Source organism: Quercus suber, unplaced genomic scaffold (assembly GCF_002906115.3).
Source record: "Quercus suber isolate HL8 unplaced genomic scaffold, Cork oak 2.0 scaffold_481, whole genome shotgun sequence".
NCBI lineage: Eukaryota > Viridiplantae > Streptophyta > Magnoliopsida > Fagales > Fagaceae > Quercus > Quercus suber.
In genome coordinates, this window is record NW_027069932.1 from 327,557 (window position 1) to 355,148 (window position 27,592).

The 27,592-nt window shown below is 34.3% G+C and overlaps 2 protein-coding genes and 1 non-coding gene across 3 annotated transcripts; 1 reads left to right on the forward strand and 2 right to left on the reverse strand.

Annotated features, from left to right (window-relative positions):
• Positions 1-1,762: 1,762 nt before the first annotated feature.
• On the reverse strand, positions 1,763-4,521 carry LOC111999314 (two-component response regulator ARR5). Its single transcript, XM_024031438.2, has 5 exons — positions 4,032-4,521; positions 3,826-3,902; positions 3,521-3,598; positions 3,277-3,347; positions 1,763-2,352 (listed from the first exon to the last, which is right to left on the reverse strand). Exons 1-5 carry the CDS (start codon positions 4,192-4,194, stop codon positions 2,091-2,093), a joined length of 651 nt encoding a protein of 216 aa, XP_023887206.1. The 5' UTR covers positions 4,195-4,521; the 3' UTR covers positions 1,763-2,090.
• Positions 4,522-18,396: 13,875 nt separating this feature from the next.
• Positions 18,397-22,605, reverse strand: LOC111999298 (protein yippee-like At4g27745). The gene is made up of 3 exons (XM_065762934.1): positions 22,593-22,605; positions 19,654-19,772; positions 18,397-18,821 (listed from the first exon to the last, which is right to left on the reverse strand). The coding sequence occupies exons 1-3, from the start codon at positions 22,603-22,605 to the stop codon at positions 18,441-18,443; spliced, it is 513 nt and encodes a 170-aa protein (XP_065619006.1). The 3' UTR covers positions 18,397-18,440.
• A 97-nt stretch (positions 22,606-22,702) lies between these two features.
• LOC111999321 (DEAD-box ATP-dependent RNA helicase 21) lies at positions 22,703-27,074 on the forward strand. The gene is made up of 6 exons (XR_010624749.1): positions 22,703-23,322; positions 23,467-23,518; positions 24,966-25,055; positions 26,234-26,298; positions 26,447-26,605; positions 26,690-27,074. It is a non-coding gene; the product is annotated as a DEAD-box ATP-dependent RNA helicase 21 (transcript).
• Positions 27,075-27,592: the final 518 nt, after the last annotated feature.

A 27,592-nucleotide genomic window follows, 5' to 3' on the forward strand; every position in this document is an offset into this window, starting at 1 on the left:
CCTGGTCTGTCTCTGGCAAAGAACCATGAATTTACCATCCAAATCATAAGAATTGATGCTAAAATAACCAACACTTCTGCATGGATTGCGTGAGTGTCTACTTGCAAATTGGTTGGGAATCAGTAAGTGTGCCAACCATCCAATTTTATGGTTTTCCTGTTTGATAGCTTTACACCTCATTAATGGTCTTGACCGACCTTAGATTTCTAATTATGATATTGCTACCCTTCTAAGTTCTAATAGTAAGTATAAGCATAGTCAGAACCCACAAGGAATCTTTATTTAGATCTCTCTCACCAAATAGCGTTGGGACTAAATAATGTTTAGACTATTTGCATTGTTCGAACTGCTTTATGCCCGAGCTATAAACATTGTTTTCAATACATTGTTCTAGACTTTAGTACACAAATTTATCGTGGGTAGCCAAAGCATTTAAGACTAGGTTGTTGTCCAACTCTTGAAGTGTGATCATACTATGTCTAGGGGAAGATCTTCATTCATACCTATTTACATTGATCAGACTCAGATGAGTTAATAGCTGAAGAGAAAACATAAATTGTGATACCAATTTGTCATGAGTGTAGTTAATTATGGTGTATTTATTTACTCAAAAAATATATATAGTGAATTTATACAAAGGCCCAACCATAAAACTATCATAAATCTCAAAGCTCAAATACAAGCCAAGAATTTTGTAGTTCATTTGGCACTTAATAGTATTTCTAATTGAGACGTCTAGGATTTAAATCTCTTCTCTCTCATTGTAACTATTGAATTATAAATAAATAATTTTCATTCAAAGAATTGTCTCTTACAAAAACACTAAAAAACAGAATTTTGTTTTACACTAGTTGTCATGACTTCCAACTCCATTAAGAAAATAATGAAATTGATTATATTATAAGTGACTTCCAACTCCATTGAGAAAATAATGAAATTGATTATATTATAGGAAAGTGTGTATATGTGCGAATAGAAAGCCAAATAAGCGGGCAAACTGACAAAGTGATATTATAATACCAATTATTATGGGAGATTAATCCCAAGTAGCCAAAACATGTCAACTGAAGTCTTCACAAGATGTTATCTCCCCCAACACTTACAACAGTGTTTTCTTTGTATAAAATGACAGGTTGGAATAGAGTGGAATCTAGACAACTTGGATTTGGGTTAGAATTTCGACTCATATCCAATCTTACCTAAACCCGATTCAACTAGTTGATTTGAAGCACACATATGCCAGAGCATTTAGAAGGTGCTAATTAGTCTCAAATGAAAAGACAGTGAAATCGCAGAAAGAAATTTGATACGACATATTGCGTCTTTATGTGCACATTACTAGACGACATTATCAACTGCAATGGGTAACTTCACACCTCACACCAATTCTAGATCAAGTACACCATCACAGCTCACAAAGTCACATGTACTGCCTAGTCTACATTTATGACCCCATGTTTTTTCTTTTAACAGAGATTTCTGACACCAAATATCAATTCAACAAGAAGAGTATATGCTATAGTGTGAAGGTTATGTTTAACAGTTTAAGCTCACTAGGAGAGTTGAACTTGGGCAATGGAGTTAACCAGCAGAACACCTTAATATAGGCAACTAGTGATGCCCAATCTAATTGATTATGTTTAAGACCGATTTAATTATTGGGCCTGAAATTTCTCTTTAGGCATAATGTAGATTAAGATGAACATCTATCAAAAATACATTTGTAGTAAGCTTTGCAGAAGAAATAACATATTGGGAAAAGTAACATTAAACCAAGAGATGCATTAAAAAACTGATATACAAAATAACCCCTTGAATTAATTTGTGATTCTTCTATCTCGTTATAAGGAAATTCAACTATACACCAACAAAGCGAGGATGAGAAACAAAAAGAATATATTTCCTAGTATTTGTGATTCTTCTATCTCGTTTTTCTCTATTTCTGGTTCTAGTTACATACTCACGTCAGCAATTCTGCAGGCCAGTGTAAAATCTCAAATATAAGAGTGAAATCATCTCCAGCCAAACAAAAACACCAAGGATGGGCGCCCACAGAAAAATATTGCCAGTCAAATGCAAAGAATAGTAAATCAATCTTTGTTACGTAGTTTGGCCCTCTTTGATGAACGCGCAGATGGTGATGATGATGGCATTAGAGGCGATGATGGATCACAAGCAGGAAATGGTGATGGAGAAGATAAGGAAGCATAATCATCTTGTCGTTTTCTCTTGTGAATTCTTGTTTCTCCACCATCCTTCCCATCCCCTTTCATTATGAAATCTCTCAAGCGCTTCACATCATCCAATTTTACTGGCTTCAGTAGAAAGTCCTCAGCCCCTTCCTCCAAACACCTGTTAATCAGTAATAAAATAAGCTGTCAATAGGTTTCCATTGCAAAGCAAAACCAAATTTAAGAGAACCACAGGAACATCAAACAGAGTTAAGAAGTTGAATCAAATTTACACAATAAACTAGTAAAATATAAATCCTAATAATCTTTCACCAATTTCATTAAGACAATCAAGAAGTGACCTCAATTGCAATTGCAACATCATCCAAATTTATGTAATTTATTCGAGGCCTGAGTGATAAAACCATTACAAATTTTGATTAGTTCATCAACTAGAGACCATGATTTTCAAATCCTAATCTTCCTCAATTCTGTGTCAGTCCTGTATTTGCAGGAAAATCATGAGAAGATGTCCTAATATTCAAGAGATCCCTCTTATAAGATCTACCAAGCGATATTACAAAATCATCTTGTGGGCCATGATCTGTAACATGTGAGGTGATGGACAATCATATGCTACCAATATTTCAATGAAAGTAGCCTAATGCAACAAATCCACATCAGAACATGATATGTTCATACTCTGCATAATTCAGACATCGTATATGAAATAAAAATTCACACATTGGATTCACAAAATCCACCCTATTTCTGTTTAGGATCAGATCAGATCAGATTATAATTATAACTCCCAAATCAATTATACCATTCACACAAACAACCAGATTGAGTATGTCCACATATAGCTATTATTATAATAATAACCAGATCCGACAGATTATGATTTCTATCAATCATTAACAAACAGAGAATTTCACCATATTTGCTGTACATTAATAAAAAAAGACACATAATCCAGAATTACCATGCGCATTGGCTAATAAAATCACGTCAATTATGAACCTAGGTTGAAACTTGCAAATTAATGATGTTCCCTCCAACCAAATACGGATGCAGACACAAAAGATTGAATATAAGAAATTACCTATCAATACGAGTCAAGATATTCTCGGATGACATGACCACCACCGGTATCTCTCTCAAAACTGATGATTCCTGCTTGAAGAGTAGCCCAAAAGCAAAACAACGTTAATATCAACAAGCAACACTAAAAGTAACGTTTTGATGTCTGAATCCTTCAAAAGTATAAGGTTTCTGTGATATGCTTTTTGCCATTAAACCAAAAAATTAAAAGAAGAAGAAGAAGAAGACGATTAGAAAATACAAACCTTGATCTTCTTAAGCAATTCATATCCGGTCATCCCTGGCATTGAGTAATCGGTCATTATGAGATTAACTTTCAAACCCTGCAACCATAGCCATAAAAATTCCTTCAGCAATGGTTATCACAATTACTCGTATAAAGAAAAGAACTTGAATATTTGGTTGAGTTTCTGAGAAAATCCAAAAAAAGAAAAGGGTCCAAGCATTTTTCTTTCTTTTCTTCTCCTTTCCCACACTTTCTTTGCAACCAAACATAGTTTTAAAAAAATATATACACATACGAACAGAGTAGTCCAAGCTTATTTCTTACATTGAAACCAACCGAGGCTCTCTCTCCATCCAAACCCAGATACTGCAAAGCCCTTGTTCCACTCTCTACAGCAGTGACTGCATATATAAACATTTACAGGATCATCAAAAACCAGGCTTCAAAAAACCAATCAAAACCCACATCCTTTTTTCCATTTTTTCAAACCAAAAACAGCATCTACAGAATCATCCACAGCCTATATATACCTTTACAAGACGAGATTTTTAGCAACCTTTCAATGACTTTCCGGTCCACAAGGCTGTCATCAACAGCAAGAACATGCAACTCCGATGATGATGATGAATCATCACGAACCTGATCAATAGTCTCCGGCAAGCTCCGCCTGAAAACCTCGCCGACCGTCGCCATTTGCCGGAAAATTCACCTCACAACTGTTCTTTGGGCTCTAAGCTGAAATGGGAAACTCTCTCTCAAGCTTTCTTAGTTTTACGTAAAATAAGTGATAAATTGATAACAGTTGAAACGCGCAGAGCGAAAAATGTGAGAGTCTGTGGATGACTTTATAGCACAGTTTATAGGAAAGAGAGTGTATGTAGCTTTTGCTTTAAATTAAGCAAAAAAAATAAATAAAAGTTAAAGCTTGAGATTCTGAGGATCCAAAAATAAAAGATTTTCTCTCTCTCTTTTTCTGTTAGCAAATCTAGCAGAGAGGATTATAGAGATTATCCTCCGACTCATTTGTCCTCTTGTCCTATCAACAAAATTTCATAAGATTTTAATATTTTCATGCAGTAAATAGTCTTTGTCAGAGTAGACAAAACGTATAACGTATTCTTTTATTTTTGTGGGTTACTTTTTTCTTTTTTCTTCTCTCTTTTTTTTTTTTTTTTTTTTTTTTTTACTGGTAAAAAAAAAAAAAATTGTATACAATAATGTTTAGGGGAAAAGTGAAAAATACCATGTGAATTTGAATTAGGTTTTTTTTTTTTAATTTATTTATTTATTAATTAATTTTTTTTAACGTTTCCTCTTTTTTAGGTGCAATTGTTCTTTTATGAACTTTCAACAAATTATAAATAAATGAATTTTCAAAAAAACTTATTTAAACACAAATATATTCATTATGATTATTTATCTATCTATACTATTAATAAGAAAATTTTATATTTAATTTTCAACATTTTGCATATTGAAATATTTTTATACAAATTCTTAAACTCTCTAAAGTACATATATCATTTAGTTGAATAATATTAAACTTAAAAACAAAAACGGGTTAAAAGAGTAAGGACTTGATTTAAGTCCAGTGCATCAATGTACTAGATTCGGTCAGATAGTGACATGTATCTAAAAGTTAACATATATCATCATCTCAACGGTCCAGTATTACTAGACACTGGACCTAAACCTAACCCAAAGAGTAATTTACTATTTTTAAAAGAGTTCCTAACTTTTAGGCTTTTAAACTTTTATCAAAATCCTAAAAATTAGACATTATCTCTATCTCACTTTTAAACATTATTTCACTAAGAGAAAATGTCAAGTGATTAGTTGTTATTAGTTCAAATTTGAACCTAACACTAAGATTATTTTTTTGCCCTAACAATAACAACCAGTAACAACCTGCCACTTAGGATTTGTTGTAAAAATATTGTAAAAATGTTGTAGACATCTCATTTCTCTTTCACTAAACCTAAAATAAATAAATAAATAAAAAGTCTTATTGCTCGCGCAAAGTATATTATAACATTTTTCAACATAATCCCCATCCAAAATAACTTCGATCAATGTTTACTAGTTATTAAGAATAATAAAACAAAATGATTTTAGGGGTAAAATGTTATTTGGGGGAAAAACAAAAAAGGAAGAATTTTTATACTTTTTTTCTTCTAAATTTTTTACACTTATTTGTTTGGCTTAAGTTTACAAGTTCAATTTTTAGTTTTTATGTACAATTTTTTAAAATTTCATTCTTTAGTAATAATTTTTTTTTTTTCACTTTTTGAAAATATAAGTATACTTTAACATATTTTCAGAAAAAAAATTTCTAAAAAAACTATTTCCAAACCAACCAAATCGGTATTACTATAGTGACAAATTCCAAGGTAAAAAAATATTGTGGTAAGTTACAGCTGTATCACTAAAATTTTCTCTTCCTAGTAAAAGGTAAAACCTATATCAGGTAAAACCTACATAAGTGTTAGATGGAAAGTTCGGTGATTCACGCAAGATCTTGTGTGGATCTGGACCACTATGGTTTCTATATTGTCAAATGTTTATTAAATTAACTTCTTATTCTTTTTTGCATGGACCATCCTTTGATTCCAAAAGTTTTCAGGGCCTTTAGTGAAGTAGAAAGTTAAAGTTTTTAAAATAAAAATAAATGTCGTTGTATGCATTCCTTAATACAAAATTAAACGTCGCTATTTTCTAGATTTGTAGATTCACAAGATATGGGCAAATCTTGTTGAACCAAAATCAAAAGTGGGATACAACTGCATTGAATTTATTTTCTTGCATTATACTTCTTGGCACTTGCTTAGTTTTTCAGGACATGAATGGATTGGAGCCTACAACCACTTTATTTTTGATGGGTAAGAAACAATTTAATTACCACCATTAATAGATCACCTATCGTGATCTATATTTCATTATAAGATTTTGTAAGGAGATCTTGTACTTTTTGTACACCTCAGCTTAGGCCACTAAATGTTTAATTTATTTTAAAGAAATTGTGGATAAATGTAATTTTCAACTGCTCAAAAATGGAGTATTTTAGAGGAAAAGGTGAGTAGGTAACACGTAAGTGCCAAAAAACCTCATTGGTAGTTTGGTATAAATAAAGAAACCCAATTGAAAGTGGCACATAACTAATGCATGGCATGCACCTATTCAATTGGGTAGTAAATCCAAACAAGTTGGTAACATTTTTATCAGATTTTGTTGATTAACATCTAACTTGAGATTATGATTGGATCCCAACGCCCTGATTCTTGGAATTTTTTTTCTAAATCATTTTATAAACACCTACGATGACAAGGTAATTAGAATTATTTGAATTGTAAATGTCTCATTTAATTTAAAAATAATAATAATTGAGTTACAAAGTGGGTTTTATATTATCATTTTTTTAATAGAAAAAGTTAACAAATATCCTAAGGACATTAGTTCAGTGATTATTTTTAAGAACTTTCTATAAGAAAAGAAAAAAGTAACGAGTTTTTTAATAACTTTTTATATTTTTCATAAAAATAGTATTAAACTTTTATAAAATGACTCATTAATAAATGCCTCAAAAATACTTGTTATCCAGATCTTTTTTTATAAGTCTTATTAATGGGTGTCGTTAAAAGAAATTTTAATAAACTATTTTGTTTTTAAAAAAATTGACAGCATATTTATGAAAAATATTAAAAACTGATAAAAAAAATTTCTTATAAAAAAATTTTAAAAACATTCTCTAAACAAATAGATGCATTCATTAACTTTTTTATTTTGCTTTCTATGAATTGAAAACTTTTGGTTGGGAAGGATTATAGCATTGACCAAAGGCCAAGGCTATTAAATATTTATAAATGAACTTGACCTAGCCAAGGCAACACGGTGTTAGCTAAAACCGAGGACTCGAAACGGCGGCGTCAAAAGAAGAAAGCCGCCCTTAGCCGGCTGAGTAATTAAAAATTTAAAAGCCTTGAAAACGCCCACATCCCAAAATATATATATATTTACAGTACAGTCACGTAATCTTACTTGATCTGCTGCCAGGTGTGGACCCCACACCCAAAAAAGTGAATACTTTCTTCTCTATTTATTTTTTTTTTCCCTTTAAAATTGTATATTATCTCTCGTAATTCGGTAATTGCAAATTATCTCACCTATACTAGTGGTGGTAAAATAAGCCCAAACTCATTTACCTATTTAAATCCACTCATTCTAATTGAACCCAAACCTATCCAATTATTAAATGGATTAAATGGACATCAACCTAATTAAACCCAATAATTATTAGGTTTTTACTAAAAACTCATTGAGCCCTATTTAACCCAAAAACTATATACCTAAATTCAACTTAGCCCTTTCCAAAAAAAAAACTTCTGACGTTGTTTTCATTTTCTTGGCTTCCAAACACTTCTCTCTCAAACCCATTCAAACCAAAACCCTCTCTTTCTCTCTCTGCTCCTACATCCATGTCGTCCTTCGAACCCCAGCTACCAAAACCACAACCAGAACAAGAAGAAGAAAAAGAAGATGAATCCTCCAAACCTCAGAACAAGAAAGAAGCTGCGAAACTTGAGAAGCTAAAGCACCGCCAGGAAGCCGCTGTGGCCTCCGGCGTTCAGTCGCTTTCGATGGAGGATCTGCTCGCCGACAATTACGGCGACGTTCCAATTTTGGACCTCCAGTCGAAGGTCGCTCCTGGTACCAGGGTCTGGACCGAGATCGGCAAGTTGGCTGAGCCGTTGAACGAACAACAGCTTCTTCGTTCTCCGATCAACGTCAAAATCAAACAACTTCTTTGATAGGGTTTGCAATTTGTTGTCATTTTCTTTTTCTTTTTTCCTCTTAAAAGCAATCTCTCTCTCTCTCTCTCTCTCTCTCTCTCTCTCTCTCTTAATTCTTTACTTTAGCTATGGATTTCGGTGTGGTTTCAAAATCGAAAGCTGAGGTTGGTGAGGTTGTGGAGAAAGATCTGACTGGACGATACGTTTGGGTATGAGATTCACAATTTCTTTTTGCTGTTTGTTTGCCAAGAAAATTAGGTGCAAAAGATTTTTTATTTATTTATTTATTTTTGAGAAACAGGTGCAAAAGATTGAACGTAGAAATTTGAGTTTTTTCACTTTAGGGCATTTTGGTAATTTTGATAATTGAGTAATTGGGTGGGTTAGGGTTTACCCATAATAATTGGGTTGGGTTGGGTTGGGTTGAGTTTAGGTTAGAAGTAATTAGTTAAATGAGTTTTAATTGGGTAAATAAGTTTTAAATACCCAACCCAAACCCACCCATTTGACACCCCTAACCTATACACACACACACGCATATATATATAAATGTATATGGAGAAAGTTAACGTATGCTTCTGAATATAATATTTTATTATCAGACTAAAATATTAGTTAATTTTTTGTATATGCAAAAATTTAACCACAAATCTCTTTAATCCCTCAAAAACTTTACCGCTTATCTCTAATATATTTGTATGTGCGTGGCGGTTGAGATTTAATATATATATATATATATTTGGAGAAAGTTAACGTAAGCTTCTAGTTATAATATTTTATTATCAGACTAAAATAGTAGTTAATTTTTTGTATATGCGAAAATTTAGGGGTTGTTTGGTGAGTGTTTCTAAACAATAATTTTCAGTTTTTAAACAATATTTTATGCATTTTCACACACTTTTTCATCTATTCGTATTTTCACAAAAAATTTTAAACAACAGTTTTTAATTTTTAAACACATGTGCCAAATGGACCCTTAATCACAAATCTCTTTAACCCCTCAAAAACTTTGCCGCTTATCTCTAATATATTTGTATGTGCGTTTTAATAAATACCACTCACTAATATTGTCCAATTAGCTGGCTAACTAAAATTAGATTAGATATGCTTTCGAGTTTCGATATGACGCCGTGATCCTGTGGGGATTGTATTGGATCTGTATTTTCACTTACTTTTTTTCTGTCTGTGAAGATCATATTGCTTGGCTTTTTGGAGGAAACATAATCTGAGATCTCTCTCAGTTCCAGATCCAAGTGGATTTTCGCATATATTTGACAGTATAGAGTCAGAGACAAAGAGATATTACATTATTACATACAATTTTCATGGCTATGGGGTGTTGTGGGGAACAGATTTTGCTGTTTCTTCTATTCATAAACAGTTGGTGACTTGTGTAGTCTCTATTATACAGTTAGTAAAGATCATTATATATCTAGGCAGATTTTATTCCAGATCTTAATAATATTTTGTTGAGTTCATGATTTTTAAGCAACAAAGAGATGGGTAGTGTGAAACATTGTATACACTATACAAGGTGGTGCTGAATTATCACGCATGGTTTTGCTTATATGATTCAAATCCCTAGTGAGTGATTGGCACCAGCATTCCTTTGTAGCCTCTTATACCTCGAGTTTTATCCTTCATAATTACTTAGCAAAAAAAACAAAATAATCCAAAATGATGTTGTATAAGTAGTCAAATTTAAAACCGAATAGCGGGATTGCAACAAGAACTGAACAATGATGAATCCTTGCAATCGATCGAGTAGCCCTGCTAAGAAAGAGAGATCACAATTCTGCTTAAACCAATTAGGGGGTTGGACGGGAAAATTCTGATGGTTAAATCAATAAATTAATGGGAGAGGAAGAGAAATGAAAATAGCAATGACTCATCGTATGATTTAGTAAAACCGAGAAGACATATATTAGGAAAGTAGTGTAATTTGAGCAAAAATGTGAATATTAGTTGTTGGAATGAAATAAGTGCTAATGTAAATGGTTTTTTTTTTAATAAGGGAAGAGGGTAAAATCTTATATGAAGAGAAACCAGCTATATCAACCTAAATTACTTAATAAAATTGTGATGGAACATACTTCATCCACACAAAACAAACTGACTCAACTGAGACATTGTGTGGGTCCTTTTTTTGGATAATACCCAGACTCAAGTAGAAACAAGGATCCTGGGCTCTTTACTTGTTGTTTGGTGGACTGAGCTTAGTTCACCGCAGCTATATGGGGTTGATTACAAACCAAGTTGTGCGCAAGTCACATAAAGCTCCTCAAGGCAAAAATGCAATTCCTCCTAAGTAATAAAATACTATTATAAGTGTTTTAGTGTCATAAAATGACCCTTTACTCTTACAAAACAAGTAAAATAATTATTCATAATACTCACAATGAGAAAGAGATTGAAATGAAATATTTAAGGCTTATCTTTTATTGTATAAACATTTAAAAGAGTTCCTTCACTTGGTACCCGGGCATAATGTCATGGTACCTCGGACATACTGTTGTGGTACCCCAAACGTACGAGGCCTATAATCCTAGAATGCTGATTCTCTGAACTATACGATTTTTCTCCATTCTTATTATGCAATGGAGTTTTGTCCTTTCCCTTTACCTCTATAGGTCCTACATAAGAACGCACTATACAATACACGTATCTTCAAATAATTGTTAGTTTCTTAGATTAGGATATACATTTTAATACATATACATATATAAAAATAAATTTCATGAAAATGAGTCAGCCACGAGGATCCTAGCCCCAATTCTCATAGGCTTAGTGCTTTTGCACAAGACTTGTGGGATTTGAAACTTAAGTCCAAGTGGCTTTACTTGGGTATTGTGTTCCAAGATAGCTAGGTGAGAAGGATTTTGTGAGAGAGAGTGATATTTGATGTGTGTATGTTTTTAGCATATGTTTCTTTGGAGGTTAAGTAATATTTCGAATAATCTCAAGGATATGAGATGAATTCTTACTCCTTGGCTCTCTTGTTTTGTCCCTCTTTTCTTCCCCCCCCCTCCTGCTGGGCTTTTAAAGCTCTAAGAATATATGTTTTGAACCTTTGAACTCTTCCCCTAAATCCCCATTTTTCTCCCCTTTCTCCCTACTATGCCTTAGTGTTTCTTTTATTGTGGACATGGTCTAGTACCCCGGGTGAGGACGCATCTAGTTTGTTGGGTAAAACCATGTCCTCTAGAATCTGAAAATGTGCACTAGGTAGAGGTTTAGCTTATTTAGGCAATTATAACTCAAAATGGGCATTTGGCTTTAACTATAAATGAAAGATTTCTTCTTGGAAAGTCAAATGAGCGGGTGGGCTGCTCAATGTAATGTTTGACAGTTTTAATTGAAAGTGACAATTGAGAGGAAATTGTGGGGAGGTGTCATGCATATGGGGGAACTGAGTTTTCCATTGGTTCATGCATTCCAAGCAAATATATGAACCAAGGGAAACTTTCAGATCCTCCTTTCACCAAAAATCAACCCTTACCGACCAAACCATTTCTCCCTTACCATCCACTCGAGATCCCACGAGCCTGGATTATGGGTTCTAGAAATCACTCCCCTACCGATCAAACCATTTCTCCCTTACTATCCACTTGGGATCCCACGGGCTTGGACTATAGGTTATAAAGATAATACCTGGTTTTTTTGCTGAATTTTGAATGGCTTTTTGCATACATCTTGGTTTTCCCATGTGTTAGCCAAGGTCATTTTCTCAAGGCTTCAAAAAGACACATCAAGGTCCTAGGGCCTTGATGCTCTTCTTGTTGCATATCCTCTAACCGAGATCCTTGCTGCATGTCCTCTGACCTGACCGAGATCCTCTTCTTTTTTCTTTATTATTATTATTATTTCTTCTTCTTTTTTCCTTTTTTTTTTTTTGGGACTTTGGGCCTTCATGGTCTTTTTTAACTTCATGAATTAGGCATTATTTTGTTAAGACTCATGGTCTTTCTTTACTTTTCATGGAATGAGTTTTCTTGTGAAATTTTGATCCTCAACAGATATTTACTACATGCCTAGTCAGACTATGAACAACTTTATTACTCTCACTCCTAGCATAAGAGTAAATTAATTGGGTAAAAAGCCTAGAACAAAACTTCGCATCTGGAATCAATAGATCATAGGAAGCTAGAGACCCACCATCCTCAACTAAAGCTTTCATGATTACTTCAGAATCCCCTTCCAACAGAGCTTGTTCAATACCACTCTCTGAAGCAAACTCAAGTGCTTGAGCAGCAGCTAAAGCTTCAATCTCCATTGCTTGGAAAGCTTGCGGAAGTTGTTGAGATAAAAAGGCAATGAATAAATCTTGGTTGTTCAGTATAACCACACCTATCCCAGATTTATTGTCATTTTTAAAGAGAGCTCCATCAAATTAAAATTGATTTTAAATAAATTAGTTGGGTGAGATCACCCAAAAAAAACACAAGTTTAAGGCAGAGTTTAAGGCAGTCGTGGTTTTTGAGGAGGCTGGACTGCTATGAATTCATCATACTGATCTTTAGAAACCTAAGCAAGGTGATCTAGGAGTGTTTGATACATGCACTTAAAAACATGTGTAAAAATACGTGTGGGTGAAAAAATGTATGAAAATACGTATAATGTTGTTTAAAAACTAAAAATTGTTATTTGAAATGGTGTACCAAACACCCTAAATTGCAACTGGGCTGATTTAAGAAAACTTGATTTTGTTAAGTCGAAATCGACCAAGTTGTCATCGCAAGAACTTCGAGTTCTTATTCTTCTGAATAACACAAGGTCTTTAAAATCTAAAAACTGAGTGGATTGGCAAAAATCCCATGACTCATAATCGATTCACAATACCTCGAGCTCAGGGCAAGACCAAAGAGCATGCAAAGGTGTCTACGTGGCTGCACAACAACAATCACATATTTGGCTATCAAGAATGGCTCTGCATAAATGGGTTAAGTAAGTACTTCTTTTGAGGTTGACTGTAATGTCTAGCAGAATGGCTGCTAAGTTTATTCTCATTTGAAGAGAGGAAAAAAAAAACCATTTTGTATTATCAAAAATCATTTTATTTATTTTATATTACCGCTTTAACAGGATACTTTACTTCTATTATTTACTCTGTATTCTATCATATTAAAATAATATATTTTTTACCCACACCAACAATAACAACAATAGCAAAGAGCAAAAAAGAGAATAAAAAAACAATAAAAGCCATAGGCATGTCCCTATCGTATCATGTATACAAGATGACACTATAGCAAGTTGTAAAACTCAAATGCAAAATGCTTCACAGGATGGAACTTGTTTTTTGTGCTTTTATGTAGTGTTATGCATTTTGTATTTTTAAAGGTTTTGTGTCTGTTTTGTTGGCATGATTAATTTTGACAACTTATTTTACTATTCAGTTTATTTTTTATACTATTCATGAATCTCATTTTACTTTTTAATGTTATTCATGGGTCTCACTATACTATTTTAACTAACTTTTATATTTATTTACAATACTTTCAACAATAAACTTTCTATTTTAGCAAAATAAACAAAATTTATACAGGCAATTTCCGAACAGACCCTTTGCATCACCCAATGGAAATGCTCTCAAATTTGTTTAGCCTTTTGAGATTGTTTGGTTTTGGATGTATTGTTTCGTGATGTACTGTGTTGTCCTCTACTTATCTTTTCTCTTCCTTACAGATATATCCTTTATCAGTAAAAGCGCAAAAAATTATTTTAATTTTAGGAATATTTAAAAGTGGTGATTTTTGTATGATGATCTATAAATTCAAATACAAATGAGTGTATAATAATATTAAAAAAAAAAAAAAAAAAAAGGGAGTCATTAGTCTCATTTAGATTTATCATGTGTTTGCCTAACGCTTATTTTGCGTTTGCATTTTAAGTGCTCTAGCACTATTCATGATCCAGCCAACAAATGAAAAACGTAAGAAACAGATCCATGGCAACATTGTTTCGTTTTAAAAATTATTTTTTTACAGTATTTTCAGTAATGAATTTTTAATTTTTAATAAAATAAGCGATATTCAAATAGATTCTTAGTGGACAAATATATCTTTTGGCAAAACTGTTCATCAATTTATATATATTTTTGGGTAAAATATTATTTTCGTCCCTAAACTATCACAAAAGTTTGTTTTTCGTCCCTAAACTTTCAAAAGTTCTATTTTCGTCCCTAAACTATCACAAAAGTTCGTTTTTCGTCTTTAAACTTTCAAATGTTCTATTTTCGTCCCTAAACTTTTCCAAACGTATTGATTTTCGTCCCTCCCACATCAGCACTCTGTCAAGCCACGTCAGCACTCCGTCAGAACTTTTGAAAATTTAGGGACGAAAATAGAACATTTGAAAGTTTAAGGACGAAAAACGAACTTTTGTGATAGTTTAGGGACGAAAATAGAACTTTTGAAAGTTTAGGGACGAAAAACGAACTTTTGTGATAGTTTAGGGACGAAAATAATATTTTACCCTATATTTTTCTAAAGGACATAAAATAAACACTATTCACATAAATGTCTGGACCAGATAAAAACCAAAAATAAAAATTCAATGCTTTGATAATTTATTTTGAATCACAAGTTTCTTGGTGGGGTTCTCTACTTTTGGAGCTTACCTGCTAGCTTTATTGTGGGGCTTTCCTTTATATTTAGCATACTTTTATGATCGTGGTTGAGTTGAACTTTTTTTATGGCATAAGGTTGATCATTTTTCCTGTACATCATGATCATGTTTTGCTTGTTTCTCCGTGGCATCTTGGACTTCTTGCACTTTTGGAAATAGCGAGGCATCTTAGGACCACTCCCATGACTTTTCTTAAAGTCATTGCTGTCCAATATCAGTCCACATCATAATGGGGTCACTTACTTTTTATAAGATTTGATGAATCTGGTACCCCCCCCGTTCTTTAACAAAGGAACAACAAAGTCAAGAAATCTGAGGAATTTTTTTTTCAGACTCTGTCTTTATTATGTTTGTTGATTTGCACCAGTCAACTCAGATGGAGAGAGGGTTTGGAAAGCTGAAGGTACCCTCGATTAAAATGTGTAGGGATAAATATTAATAGTAACACACCAGAGAGGAGGACCATCTTTATATTGGTTGCAATATCTTGGAAAGATATCTTTAGTGATTGCTTATCTGCATATTGAATCTTCCACCTTCCAATCCTTAAAAAGACCACATTTCACAGAAAAATCAGAGAGTACCAAATTGAATTCTTTACTTGATTTATTAATAGCCTTGTGATTTTTTTTACTAAACAAGGTTTTGAGAGACTGAAGAGATAGTTAGGAATATATGTAAGAACGAAGCAGTTTTTTTTTTTTTTTTGGACAATTGACAGTTTAACCCCACCCCTTCCCATCTTGGGACCACTCGAACCTAGGTCTATGAACCTCTCAAGCCTTTAAGGCTTAGAGAAGTACCAACTCACCTAACGTGGATGGTTGGTAAAAAAAAGAGTTGTTAATATAACATAATTGTGCTCAAATTTTTTGCCTTAAATGGTATCCTTATATGTTATATTAACTACTTTATAAGACTTCTCAAGGTGTTACTGTTATCTCTCCAATAAAATATATTCTTGAAAAGTGCTTCAAAAAACATATTTTCGACAAAGTAAAGAAATTTATCCAAAAAAATCATGAGAGAGAGAGAGAAATGAAGGGTGCCCTTTCTTACTATCACTTTTGGCTTTGGAAGAGTGCACTTTCTTGCAATCCCTTTTAAAGTTTCTTGTGGAATTTTCATTGTTCTTCGTCATTTTAACAGTAAATTTGGTTTTCTAGCTATGGGAATTTTTTGTTGGTTTTGGAATCTAGAGCGGTCAAAAATCTTCCTAGTCCAGGGTTTAAGGGATATTGATTGGCTTTCACCAAACAAGATCATCAATTGCTTTGACTGAATAAAATTATCGATTGCTTGAACTAATCAGTACAAGACCGGCCTTGATGAACTTGGGTTTAATTTTTTTTTTTTTTTTTTGCTGAAGGTTTAAAATAATATGTTCCAAGTTATGTTGGTCACTGGTTTTCAAAAAAAAAAAAAAAGTTATGTTGGGTCACTCATATTTAAAAACGATAAGCATCTCAAGGAAGTCAAACTTATTACAAATGCATTTACTAATCATCAATTTCACATAAAATGCTTTGATATAGGGATAACCACCTAAAACCTAGGGACAATACTCTAAACTCATGAGTCATGATCCCTTAGCAAACATGAAGGGATGGTGGGTTGTTAGAAATTCCCCATTATATGGTGAAGTGTTTGCTAACTCCACCAACAAGAGCTCATAAATATACCCTCCTAAATCTCGAAGTTGTATTCTTTTCTTAACAACAAATTGTCGGTGTATATAATTTTTTCTTCCAAGTATTTACTCAAATCCGATACTAATTTAACCTTTAGAAGGGCTTATGACCAACCCCACAGGTTGGTCCTTAGCATATTAAGTAGGTTTCTTATTTCCTATAGGTCTTGCATCACTGGAGAATCAGAGATTGTTCTATTACCAATTTCGTTCCGCTAGAACCCTTGTTATGGTTCCTCTTATTCAAATCTACTTGCTTCCAATTGGCATCACTTGTGAAAATCACAAAGCATAAGATCTAGTTAGGCATTGTCAAGGCAACCAGGTTCAACAAAAACACTCCTTGGGAATGACCTATAAGACATCTACAAAGAAGACTCAATAATCGAAGCGTTTGGGGGACCTCTTTCACCATAATGAAATCGTAGACTGACCATGCCAAGGCTTCAACAAGCATTGATGCCAAATGATCTACTCCAAAGTTCACCAACTCAATGAATCTCCAAGGGGGTGACACGTTTAGTCTTTGGAATTTGGATCCCCATTGTAGTGGAAGATGAAGACTACAACTTCTACCTTTGGAGCAAGGGGAGTGTCCCTGAACAAAGGGACAAACTCAAATGACCCAACCCAACCTTGACCTATGAGTGAGCGATAGTCGATCTTAGGCAGTCGGTCTATAGGCTCTAGGATGTTGTATCGGAGGAAAAAAGAAACCCTTCTTACCCTAAATTGCAAACCAAAAAATCACGCTCCCCAATAGCCCTTAGGGACATAAGTGGGAGCCAAAGTCGTCACGAGCAAGACAAGAGATTTCCTTAACCAAACTCCAAGAAGCGATAAATCAAGAGAAGGAAAACAATATGATATCCTCATAATCCAAAGGATGGCATGCCCTAGAAGCACTCAAGGAGTGATGAATGAAGGTATGCATGCCCTAAGGAAGAATGAAGAGTCCCCAAAAAAGTAAAGATGAGTTCATAACGCCATTTGGAAGGCATTCCATCAAATCTCGAAATTGTTGTTTTCGGTCAAGATAGAGAAGGCAAACTTAACGTATGAGTTATAAACTCTTAGAGCATCCACATCCGGATGCTATATCTCATCCTATTTTACCATCTCAAAAAACTATTTTATCAATTATACCATACCATTTTACAATACACCCAACATCCCAAAACTCTATATCTCATCCTTTTATTAAAATATTTTTTTTTTTAATCTTTCTTTATTATTACTTTTCCAACTATCATTTTTTTGTTTCAAATTCAACTATTCTTCTTTTTCAAATTCATCTATTCCAACAGTTGGAATATCCTCAACAACCTGCCAATTTTTTTTTCTTTTCAATTTCTTTCCAACTATTTCAACAACCTGCCTTTTTTTTTTTTTAAGAAAAAACCTGCCAAATATCAATGTACTCAAATTTGCCAACTTTAAAAATTCACATACATATACATTCCATCAAACCTGTCAAATATTAATGTAAAATCTACATATATATTTATGGATGCATCATGTCAAATATTAATGCATTCAACCTGCCAATTTTAATGATCCACACACACACACACACACACACACACATATATATATATAGAACCTGCCAATTTTCTCTTGCTAAATTTGAATGCTTAAGAAATTTTCTCTTGGATGGATCATGAATGCAGTTCTTCCTCCACCTTAAGAACATGTTTTCTAATCTAGGAGTATTTGCCTAAGAAAGGACTTATAGAAAAATCAATATTAGTTTTGAAAGTAACTTAAAAGTTAGTTCATCACCACAGTAAATTTACTTTTGGTAATATACAATATTAACTCTCAAAGCTAGCAAATTAGTTCACCACAACACTAAATTTCTTTTTGGTAGTACACAGTATTAACTTTCTAGCATGCTTAAATAAATTACACATTAAACCATTGAAAGAGATGTCCATATATAGACTGATTAGTGTAGCAAAAATACAGGTACAATCTCTACCTATATTAAGTAGAATATAAAGAACAATCTTCGACTTCTCCAATATGAACTTTCCTTCCTTGTACTTTTGTGTTGCCTCATAAGCTCGTTCATACTTCCAACCGAACACCTCATGGCAATCAGCACAATAGATATCAGCTACAGTGTGGAGACCAGTCATGAGATGCCTATCTTCTTTTGGCCCTATCACAATGTTCATTGCATGGGAGAACAAAAAAGCTCGGCCATTTCTTCCCTAATAACAAAATTATGGAAAATAATGTTAGACCAAATATAAGCCCAAAACTTATTACCATAGTCAACATTAACAAAAACAATCAAGAACAAAAATAGAAACATTGATTGGAGTTTTGATACAAGATATGAAAATGGCACTGATAACACCAAACATAAATCAGCCAAAAAAAATCCAGAATTCATTTTTATGAGATGATAAGAGTAACATGCTATTGGAGGGAACTAGGAGCACTAGACAGAAGGCTTGATCTGGTTGTGTGAAACCGGACACAAGCCTTGCCCACATCAGAGTTAGTATGAAGGGGATTGGCATAATGGCATTACAAAGGAAGGCTCTTACAGGGTGATAATTGTTACCCCTAGGAATTTTTGGGTGTATGGCTACTTTGTTGTGCTATAGTTTATTATAAACATGGTTAAAATTGCAGTGTTACAGTTGTTCTTGTTTTGGTTGGTGAAGTACTGAGCTGCTCCTATTTCCAGAGTGTACTTTGTAGTAAAGCTGAAAAACTATCATAGTGTCAATTAAACCAATTTACCCAAAAAAGGAAAGAAGTTCTTTGTTCAATTCTCTCTCTTTGCTCTTTTGTTGGGTCTAAATTCAATATAGACCCTTTCTGTCCTTATTGATTTGTTCCTTAATTTAAGAGTTCTTATATTTATTTTTCCCTTTTTTGGTAAATCAAGAGTTGCTGTATGCAAATTTTGAGTTTTCCATTCATGGGTTCCTCATAAATTTCAAGAACAATCTTCTACACTCATTTTAAAACCAAGAATAATATTATAACCAAAAAGAAAACATTAGAATAAGGTTTTTCAAGCATACTCACCTGAAAAGCCTTCGAAATTATATCATCATGAAGTGAAACATGGTTCCGACAATTACAACAGCTGTACAATCGTGGCCCTATCAATTCTAAAATCTTCAAGCACGATTCTAAAATCTTCCCTATCAAGTTCACATAACCAATTATCAATGAAGCAAAATAATACACATGCAAACCCACTTTTATGTAAATCCCATTACGAGCTACAAAAAAATAATGCATAAATCAACAAGCATTTTACAAAATCCGAATAGTACAACAAAATTTTCATGTTCACAATAGGAATTTAGAACAAAGACATGGATGATATCAAAATGTGGAAGAAATAAGGGATCTGAGATGAGAAGGGATTTGGGTTTGGGTTTCGTACCTTTCTTTTGAGGACCCAAATTTGAAGCAAAGCAAAGTGAGAGACTGACGGGGAGAGAGTGAATGAGAACCAAATGCAAAGAAAATCAACCAAGCTGAATCCCACCTCTACAAACATCAACAGCAATTATTTGATCAAAACCAAAACACAAACACAAATTTTCTTGCAGAAAGAGAAAGAAACATAAACACAAAAACTCAAAATCTTACCAGGCTTTTGATTTTGATTTGATTTCAGAGACCGACGGAGTGAAGAGTGAATCAGTAAAAAGGGATGACTGAATCGGTGAATCCAAACCCACAAATCTTAATGGAGTGAAAAGTGAAATGGGTATCTAGATGGTTGGATTTATGAGTGCCTGTGAATCGGTAAAGGGATCGGAGCACGGATGCTCGTCGGAATCATTATCGGAGAGAGAGAAGCATCTAAAACTTATCGGAGAGAGAGGGGCAGAGTATTGGGTCTGAAGAGAGCACAAAGCAGAGGAGAAAGAGAGAACGAAGAAAGAGAGAACGAAGAGAGAGAAAAGATCAGAAATAAGGAGGGAGGAGAGAGAAATTCCCAGCATAAAAAGCATTAAAAAATTATTTTTTTTATACCATACAGCTACAGTACCATCTTACATTTGAGATGGTACTGTAGCTAAATCTAAAAAAAAAATAGCTTTTCCCATATGGCCTCCCAATTGCTGAGTGTTTGTTGTGCTTGTATGCCAAATATATCTAACATTTAGCATATGGAGAGCCCACTAGCAGGGCCAACTCAACAATTTTGGGGGGCATTAGGCAAAAATTTTAAGTGGATTTTTTTAAAAAACTTTAAAGTCTAAACCTGCACAAATAAAAATTAATTTATTACATGGTTCAATAAATTAATATCACTATAATATAAATGAGTTGATATAATATACATCAAATTATTAATTGGTGTGATAATTTATAATAATTGATAAAGTAAGAGTTTGCATTAAAAAAAATGTGATAACTTATTAATTAGTGTGGGGCCGTATAGGGGCCAGCTTAGTTTAGGCTTTGTGATTAGGGATGACAATTTTGCCCCGCCCCGCTTCGCCTCATGCAAGTTTTCTCCGCCCCACAAAAGTGGTAGGGCAAGGATGAGGCAAGATTTTAGCCCCGCACCATGGGGCAGGGCAGGAATGAGTTTAGACTTTTTAGACCCACTCCTCCCCGCGTTGCTATGGGTTATAATTGTAAATTTTTCATACCATAAAACCCTACTATTTAAACAAACATATCAATATTAGCTTATTTTATTATACCTAATGTGATTCTCTGCCTTTATGTTGTTATGTGTTATATTATGAGATTTGTTTTTGTGATTATTTTGTTAAACACTTGGATATATTATTCAATTTTTTTTTTCTAAAAATTGAATTAATTTGATGGGATAAATTTAGTTATAATTTCAAGTATATTTTTATTAATGAAATAGGTTTCGTTAAACAAATTATACTAGTTGTAGGGCAAATTAACAAAAAGTAGATTTTTACAGGGTGGGGCGGGGCTTTGCGGGGCTCTAAGGGGCGGGGATGAGGTTAGAAAGTTTTCCTTGTCATGCGGGGCAGGGATGAGGCAAGACAAAACCAAGCGGGGCGGGGACGAAGACCCCATCCTTCGGCTCCACCCTATTGCCATCCCTACTTGTGATGTGTTGGGGCTTGTGGATAAGACTGCACAGTGCACATAGCACTATGTAGTCTTGTCCTATCAAGTTGTGTGAACTGTTATTGTGTAGTATTCTACATTTTAAGATACAACGTGGCCTTTTTAATGCATTTTATTGACCAATAAAAGTATTTAATTTTTTTTACAGGGTCTTTTTTTATTTGGAGGCCTTAGACAATTGCATCAATTGCAACTATTGTTCGGTCGGTCTTACTCTTATGCTTATCCTTTATAGTGGAGGAAATGACTTAGTTGGGTACATAAGCCATTATTTTTAAATAATGGCCTTGTATTGTTAGCATAATGCACTGATATGTTGAATGTTTCCTCTTAGCCTCAGATTTGTGGCATTGTAATGGTTCGATCAACTAGTGCACAACTCTATTCACTTTTAGGAAATGATGGTTGACTCGTTTGTTGCTAGTTCATAACCAACAACCGATGAACAAATGAAGTGGATATGCTCTCATATGATATCTATATGTTTGGTGTCAATTGAAACCCTAAAGGTTTGCGTCACTCATGTCTATTTGTGTCTCGTGTTTTTTTTTTTGGTTAGTTTTTAGTTTTTAGCTTTTAGCTTTTGTGTACAATTTTTTAAAACTTTATTATTTTTTCCTGTATATTTTATCACACCTTTAACGAAAAAACAAACGACAAAAAACTAAATAAACTAATACGAAACGCACATGCCATAGGGAGACTTGCAATAAAGTGGAAAACTTTAGTGAAGACTTTATCATGCGAAACTTATGCAGTCCCCCCACTAAACAACCAATCGAAGACGTGGAAGACCTAGTGGCTCACAAGAAAATCTACAAGTCTCCCAAGGTTCTTTAGCCTTCAGCTAGGACCAAGAATAAAGGGCCCATAAGGAAATCACACACCTTTAAGGGCCATGTTAAATGCACACTTCCTAATTGGGCTTTAAAATACAGGGTTGGCCCTTTTTAGTTTCCTCATTACAGTTTCCACAGCAGCGACGTCGTTTCGACAAAGTTTAAACCATTTTACACAGAGAAAAAGAGTGGCGAAAAAAAAATACCAGCAGCAGAAAATGGAGGAAGACAAAGCCGCGGCGTACTACGACGAGCTGAGTCGCAAAGGCCAAGGCGCCGCCAGGTTCAAACAAGGCCTCGGCTTTTCCTCCTCCTCTTCTGCCTCAGAGGCCAAAGCTCCGCCGTCGAGAGGCTCGGCTTTGCCTTCCGCCTCCTCTTTCCTCAGCTCCTTCGTCAGAGCCTCCAGCCCCTCCAAGGCCTCCGAGCTCGAAAAGCAAGCTCAGCTCGAATCCATCCAAAACAAGCTCAAGAAGAAACCCACCTCAGATAAACAAGAAAAACACTCTAGGGCTTCTGAGAAAACCGACAGAGATAGAGACAGAGACAGAGACAGACATTAGAGACAGGCAAACGAGGAGCAGAGAGTAGAAACAGAGACAGAGACAGAGACAGAGACAGAGACAGAGACAGAGACAGGGACAGGGACAGGGACAGAGAGAGGAAGAGGAGAAGGAGCGTGTCGCCGCGAGAGAGGAGGAGATCGGAGAAGACTAGAAGTGAAGATAAAGATAGGGATAGAGTTGATTTTTCTAAGTTGATTGAAGGCTATGATAAAATGGTATTTTTTTTTTTTTTCCAATTCTGTTTTGAATTCATTATTGTTTCTTTTTCTAATGATTCATATACATTGTAGTGTAATTGTTTGTGATATGTGGGTGTCAATGTGGTTCAACTTTTTGATATGCATCTCTGTTGTAAACAGACACCAGCTGAAAGAGTCAAAGCCAAGATGAAACTTCAGCTTGCTGAAACTGGTAACTAACTTATCTAAGATGCTACATTAGTATTGTATTTGTTTCTTTCTTAAGAATTTAGGTGTTGGGTTATTGTTTTAGTAAATGAATGCTGGTATCTGTTTTATTAATCTATGTAAAAGAACTATGGTTTGTGTAAAATGCAAATGAATTAAGATAGATGGGTTTTACTTGCAAGGTAACCTAGTGCGCTTGAGTTAAACCAGACAAATTTGGTGGGCTTTGAAAGTACTTGTTGATGGTCGAAGTTTACATTTGGAGCAAGTTAGGTGGTATATAAAGTCATATGCATATGTTCACAAAATTTGCTATCTATGTAGATTCTTCTTAGAAGTTTCCATCTTTAGTGAACATCAATCTTTTTTTTAGCTCAGTCATTTCTTCTTGCATTGAGAATGTTGAAGTGAACTTGATAAAATAATATAATCTAAGAGGCAGCAATTCTCTTTGATGAGAAGATGACCTACTAATTGTGTATGGAACTGCGTTTAAACCAGTGTTATTGCCAAAATAAATAAACAAAAATAAACAGGATAGCGTGATTCTTTGAAGTTGAAAGCGCCCATTCTTGCAATCTCCCCCCTTATTGTATCTTATGAATTTGAGACATTTGGAAAGATGTTGAAGTTGCCAATACTCTTGGAATTTGATAATCAGAATAATGTAATTGCAGTAGTTATAAAATTTTCTAATAATGATTTATAATATCCCATGATAGTTATGTGTCAACAGTTTATCGAAGTGCGCTCTTAATTTGTCCATTTAGTAAGGGAAACTATTAAAGCATTGCGACAGGACTTCAATTTGAGAATAAAATGGGATTTTAGTACTTTAGTTGTTCTTGAGTGTCAAACCTACTCTTTCTTAGTGGCCACATCTGTGGAAGAGTACTGAGTGGTGTGCTTCTTCAACTTTTGCACATGATGTTATTGCTCTTCCTTGTGATCCTTTTGCTTTGTTGGTTGTGAAGTGACAACGCATGCTTTATGTTAAGGAAGACTTTGTGGGGGATGAAGTTTTATTCTGTCAATAGAAATTGATGAATCTTAACTTTAAAGTATAGATGAACTAGTACATATAGAGCACATGATGTTATTGCTCTTAACAATTTTATAAACAACAGCATTTAATTAAATTAAATAAAATTAAAGGTAAACTTTCGAGGCTACTACTGGACCATATTTCATAATGTTTCCCTCTGAGTGAGGGGGACCTGTAAAAGACAGAAAAGAATGGTAGTTAAACTTCTGTGTATGGTTGCTAGTTAAACATCTTTCATTCCTATTAACATGGAAGCCACCTCCCTATAGAGCTTCTTTCTCTTTCTCTCAGAGCGAGGGGGACCTGTACAAAACAGAAAATTGTAGTTAAAATTCTTTGTGTGGTTGCTAGTTAACCATCTTTCATTCCTATTATAGTATTATTAAAATGTCACTTTTATATGCAGCTGAAAAGGATGAAACAAAGGGCATGGGCTCAGGTTGGGAACGGTTTGAATTCAACAAAGATGCTCCACTTGATGATGAGGAGATTGAAGGTCAACAATCTATACCCATAACAATGACTTTTGAATTTGTACTATAGAATATAGACAATGTTGGCCATACATGTCTCTTGGTTTATTATTTGCATATCATTGCCATTAAACTTTGATTATACAATATTGCTTTTATCCCATCTATAAAGTCATTAAGCTGCCACCTGTTACTGGTTGCTAGTTTTCTCCTGCATTCCTCTACTTTTTGTCTGATCCAATATTGAAAGATGTTAGCTTGGGTGTCTCCTTGCAACATAATCTATGGATTTCCAAATGTCAACAGAGATTCCATTTTATATTGTGCATCACATGCAGCTCAGTGTTAGTTCTGCTTGTGTGCAATTCAGATGCAGCTTAATTGTAATTACTCTAAATTTTACTCTCTAGTAATATTGAGACATTGTTAAGTACTTTTCTGGTGTAAAAGATATCATTGAAAATGCACAAAGCTCTAACAAGTATGACTAATTTTTTTCCAAATTTAGTAAGAAATCTAAGCTCAGAGCCTAGTGGCACTGGCAGCTACTGTTTTTGTGACTATATTGAAAAACAGAAAGGAAAAAAAGGGCAACGCTGGGGGACTCTGTTCTCCTGTAAATTCATTCATTGCAGGAAAATAGGGCTCACTCTTAAGGAATTTGCTATTTTGGCTATCTTATTGCCATCTTTTGAGAAGCAAGTTAAATGATCATTTTGTTTTGCTCTATTATTCACTTAGAGATAGGGCTAGCTCCACAGGTTTGGAAGTGACACTTTCATTCTATAAATGGACTTTATTGCAAAACAGAATTATAGGTCTTCTACAAACCATAGGTCTTTGCCCCTTTACCTTCTCTCCCTGTGTCCTGCCTTCCCCAAGAAATACCTCCTTTTTTTTACCCCAAATAGTTTGTCTGCTGCAATGTTCCGATTGATCTAACTTATTATCATCTGACTGGTGCAATATTCTGCTCACAGAATTTCTCCCTCTCTGTGCCATATGTTGGATTCAAATTACAAGGTCATAATATGAGCCCAACAATTGATTGAGGGATAGATTCAATGTAGAGACATCTCAGGTGTTTGGGGTGTCCCGTAAATTGAAAGACAACATTTTGCTATGATAATCTCTTATGAGCTGTGGATGAGATAAGCAAAGAACTGATGGTAGAAAAAAAATTTGTTTACCATGTCTGCAGCTGCAGAAGACGATAAAGCATTAGTCAAGCACATTGGCCAGAGCTTTCGCTTTTCTGCAGTGGAGGTATTATGGCCCATCTTTTCTGCTATCTGTTATTCACGATAGTTTCCATTTGATAATCATGCATGTTAGTTGTGACAATTTGGTTCTCATGATGTGAGAGAGAGAGTTTCTTGTTTCCAATTGTAATTTATCTATTGTGATTTTTAAGACAAGAAGAGAGGAACAAATTAAAGCTGCTCATGATAAGGCCATGTTTGGAGCATCATCAATTCTGCCTTCCATTAGTACAGAGAGTGAGCCTGAAATGGAGGACGACAAAGAGGAAAGCAATGAAAATGGCCCTGTTACAAGCCTCTTAAGTGATAAAGTAAGTAATTTCACCTGCTTTTGGGGAGAGAGGTAGTTTGGGATTGCTTGTGCATGATTTAAGTTATCATTACCTTGGTTTTAGGTACTAGCAAAGCAACAAGGATCTTGGCGTGACCGTGCTCGTAAAGTGTAGGATAGATCAACAAGCTGATCGGCAGCATCAGCGACTAACCAAAAGAGTCTCATGTAAGTATTTCATCAATCATGCCGGAAGCGGATGCCATGCATGTATGTTGAAGTTAGTTGGAAGAAACCTATGCCTCTGAATGAATCTGTGCATGACCGAGTATGTTATATTGTTATTGTTGCTACTTGTTACCGTTGTACAGTTAGGCTTGATGGTGGAAAGATTCTGATATCATCCAAATTTTGGGGTATGAAAGAGGAAAAATCCTTGTTTCTTTGTAACAAATTTGTGAGAAGTAGGAGCTTTTTTGCATATTTTTTATGAATTGTGATCATCGCTACATACTGCTCATTTTTAATTGGCCCCCACTCCGCCCATGCTGCTTGACAAACCTTTCCGGAAATAATTGGCAAATAATTGTGCTATATTCTGTTACTCCCATACCATTTCCTCTCAAGATCAGAATGACCATTGGTTGATCTATTGATTCTTTTGTGAATGAAATTTGTTGCAAATGACTACTGCAAGATGCATGTGAATCCAAATGATAAACTCATATAGGTAAGGTTGATGGGCAGTGAACTTTTTTTTTTTTTTTTTTTCCGAGTTGTAAACTAAGCAAAGCATAAGTAATGGCCATGATACCTGAAGCAATGGTGCTGTGTGGTTGACACCAATTGCAGACAAATCCGCATCGTGTCTTTGTCATTGACCTCATTTTCTCTCGAATTCATAGATAACATCAGTTTTACATAAATTTATAGTGGAAAAACAAATTGTGAATGTGGGTAGGTGTTAGTCAAGCAATTTTCAAGTACTATGTAAAGTAAAATGTTTGTTTTGATCTTATACATTTGC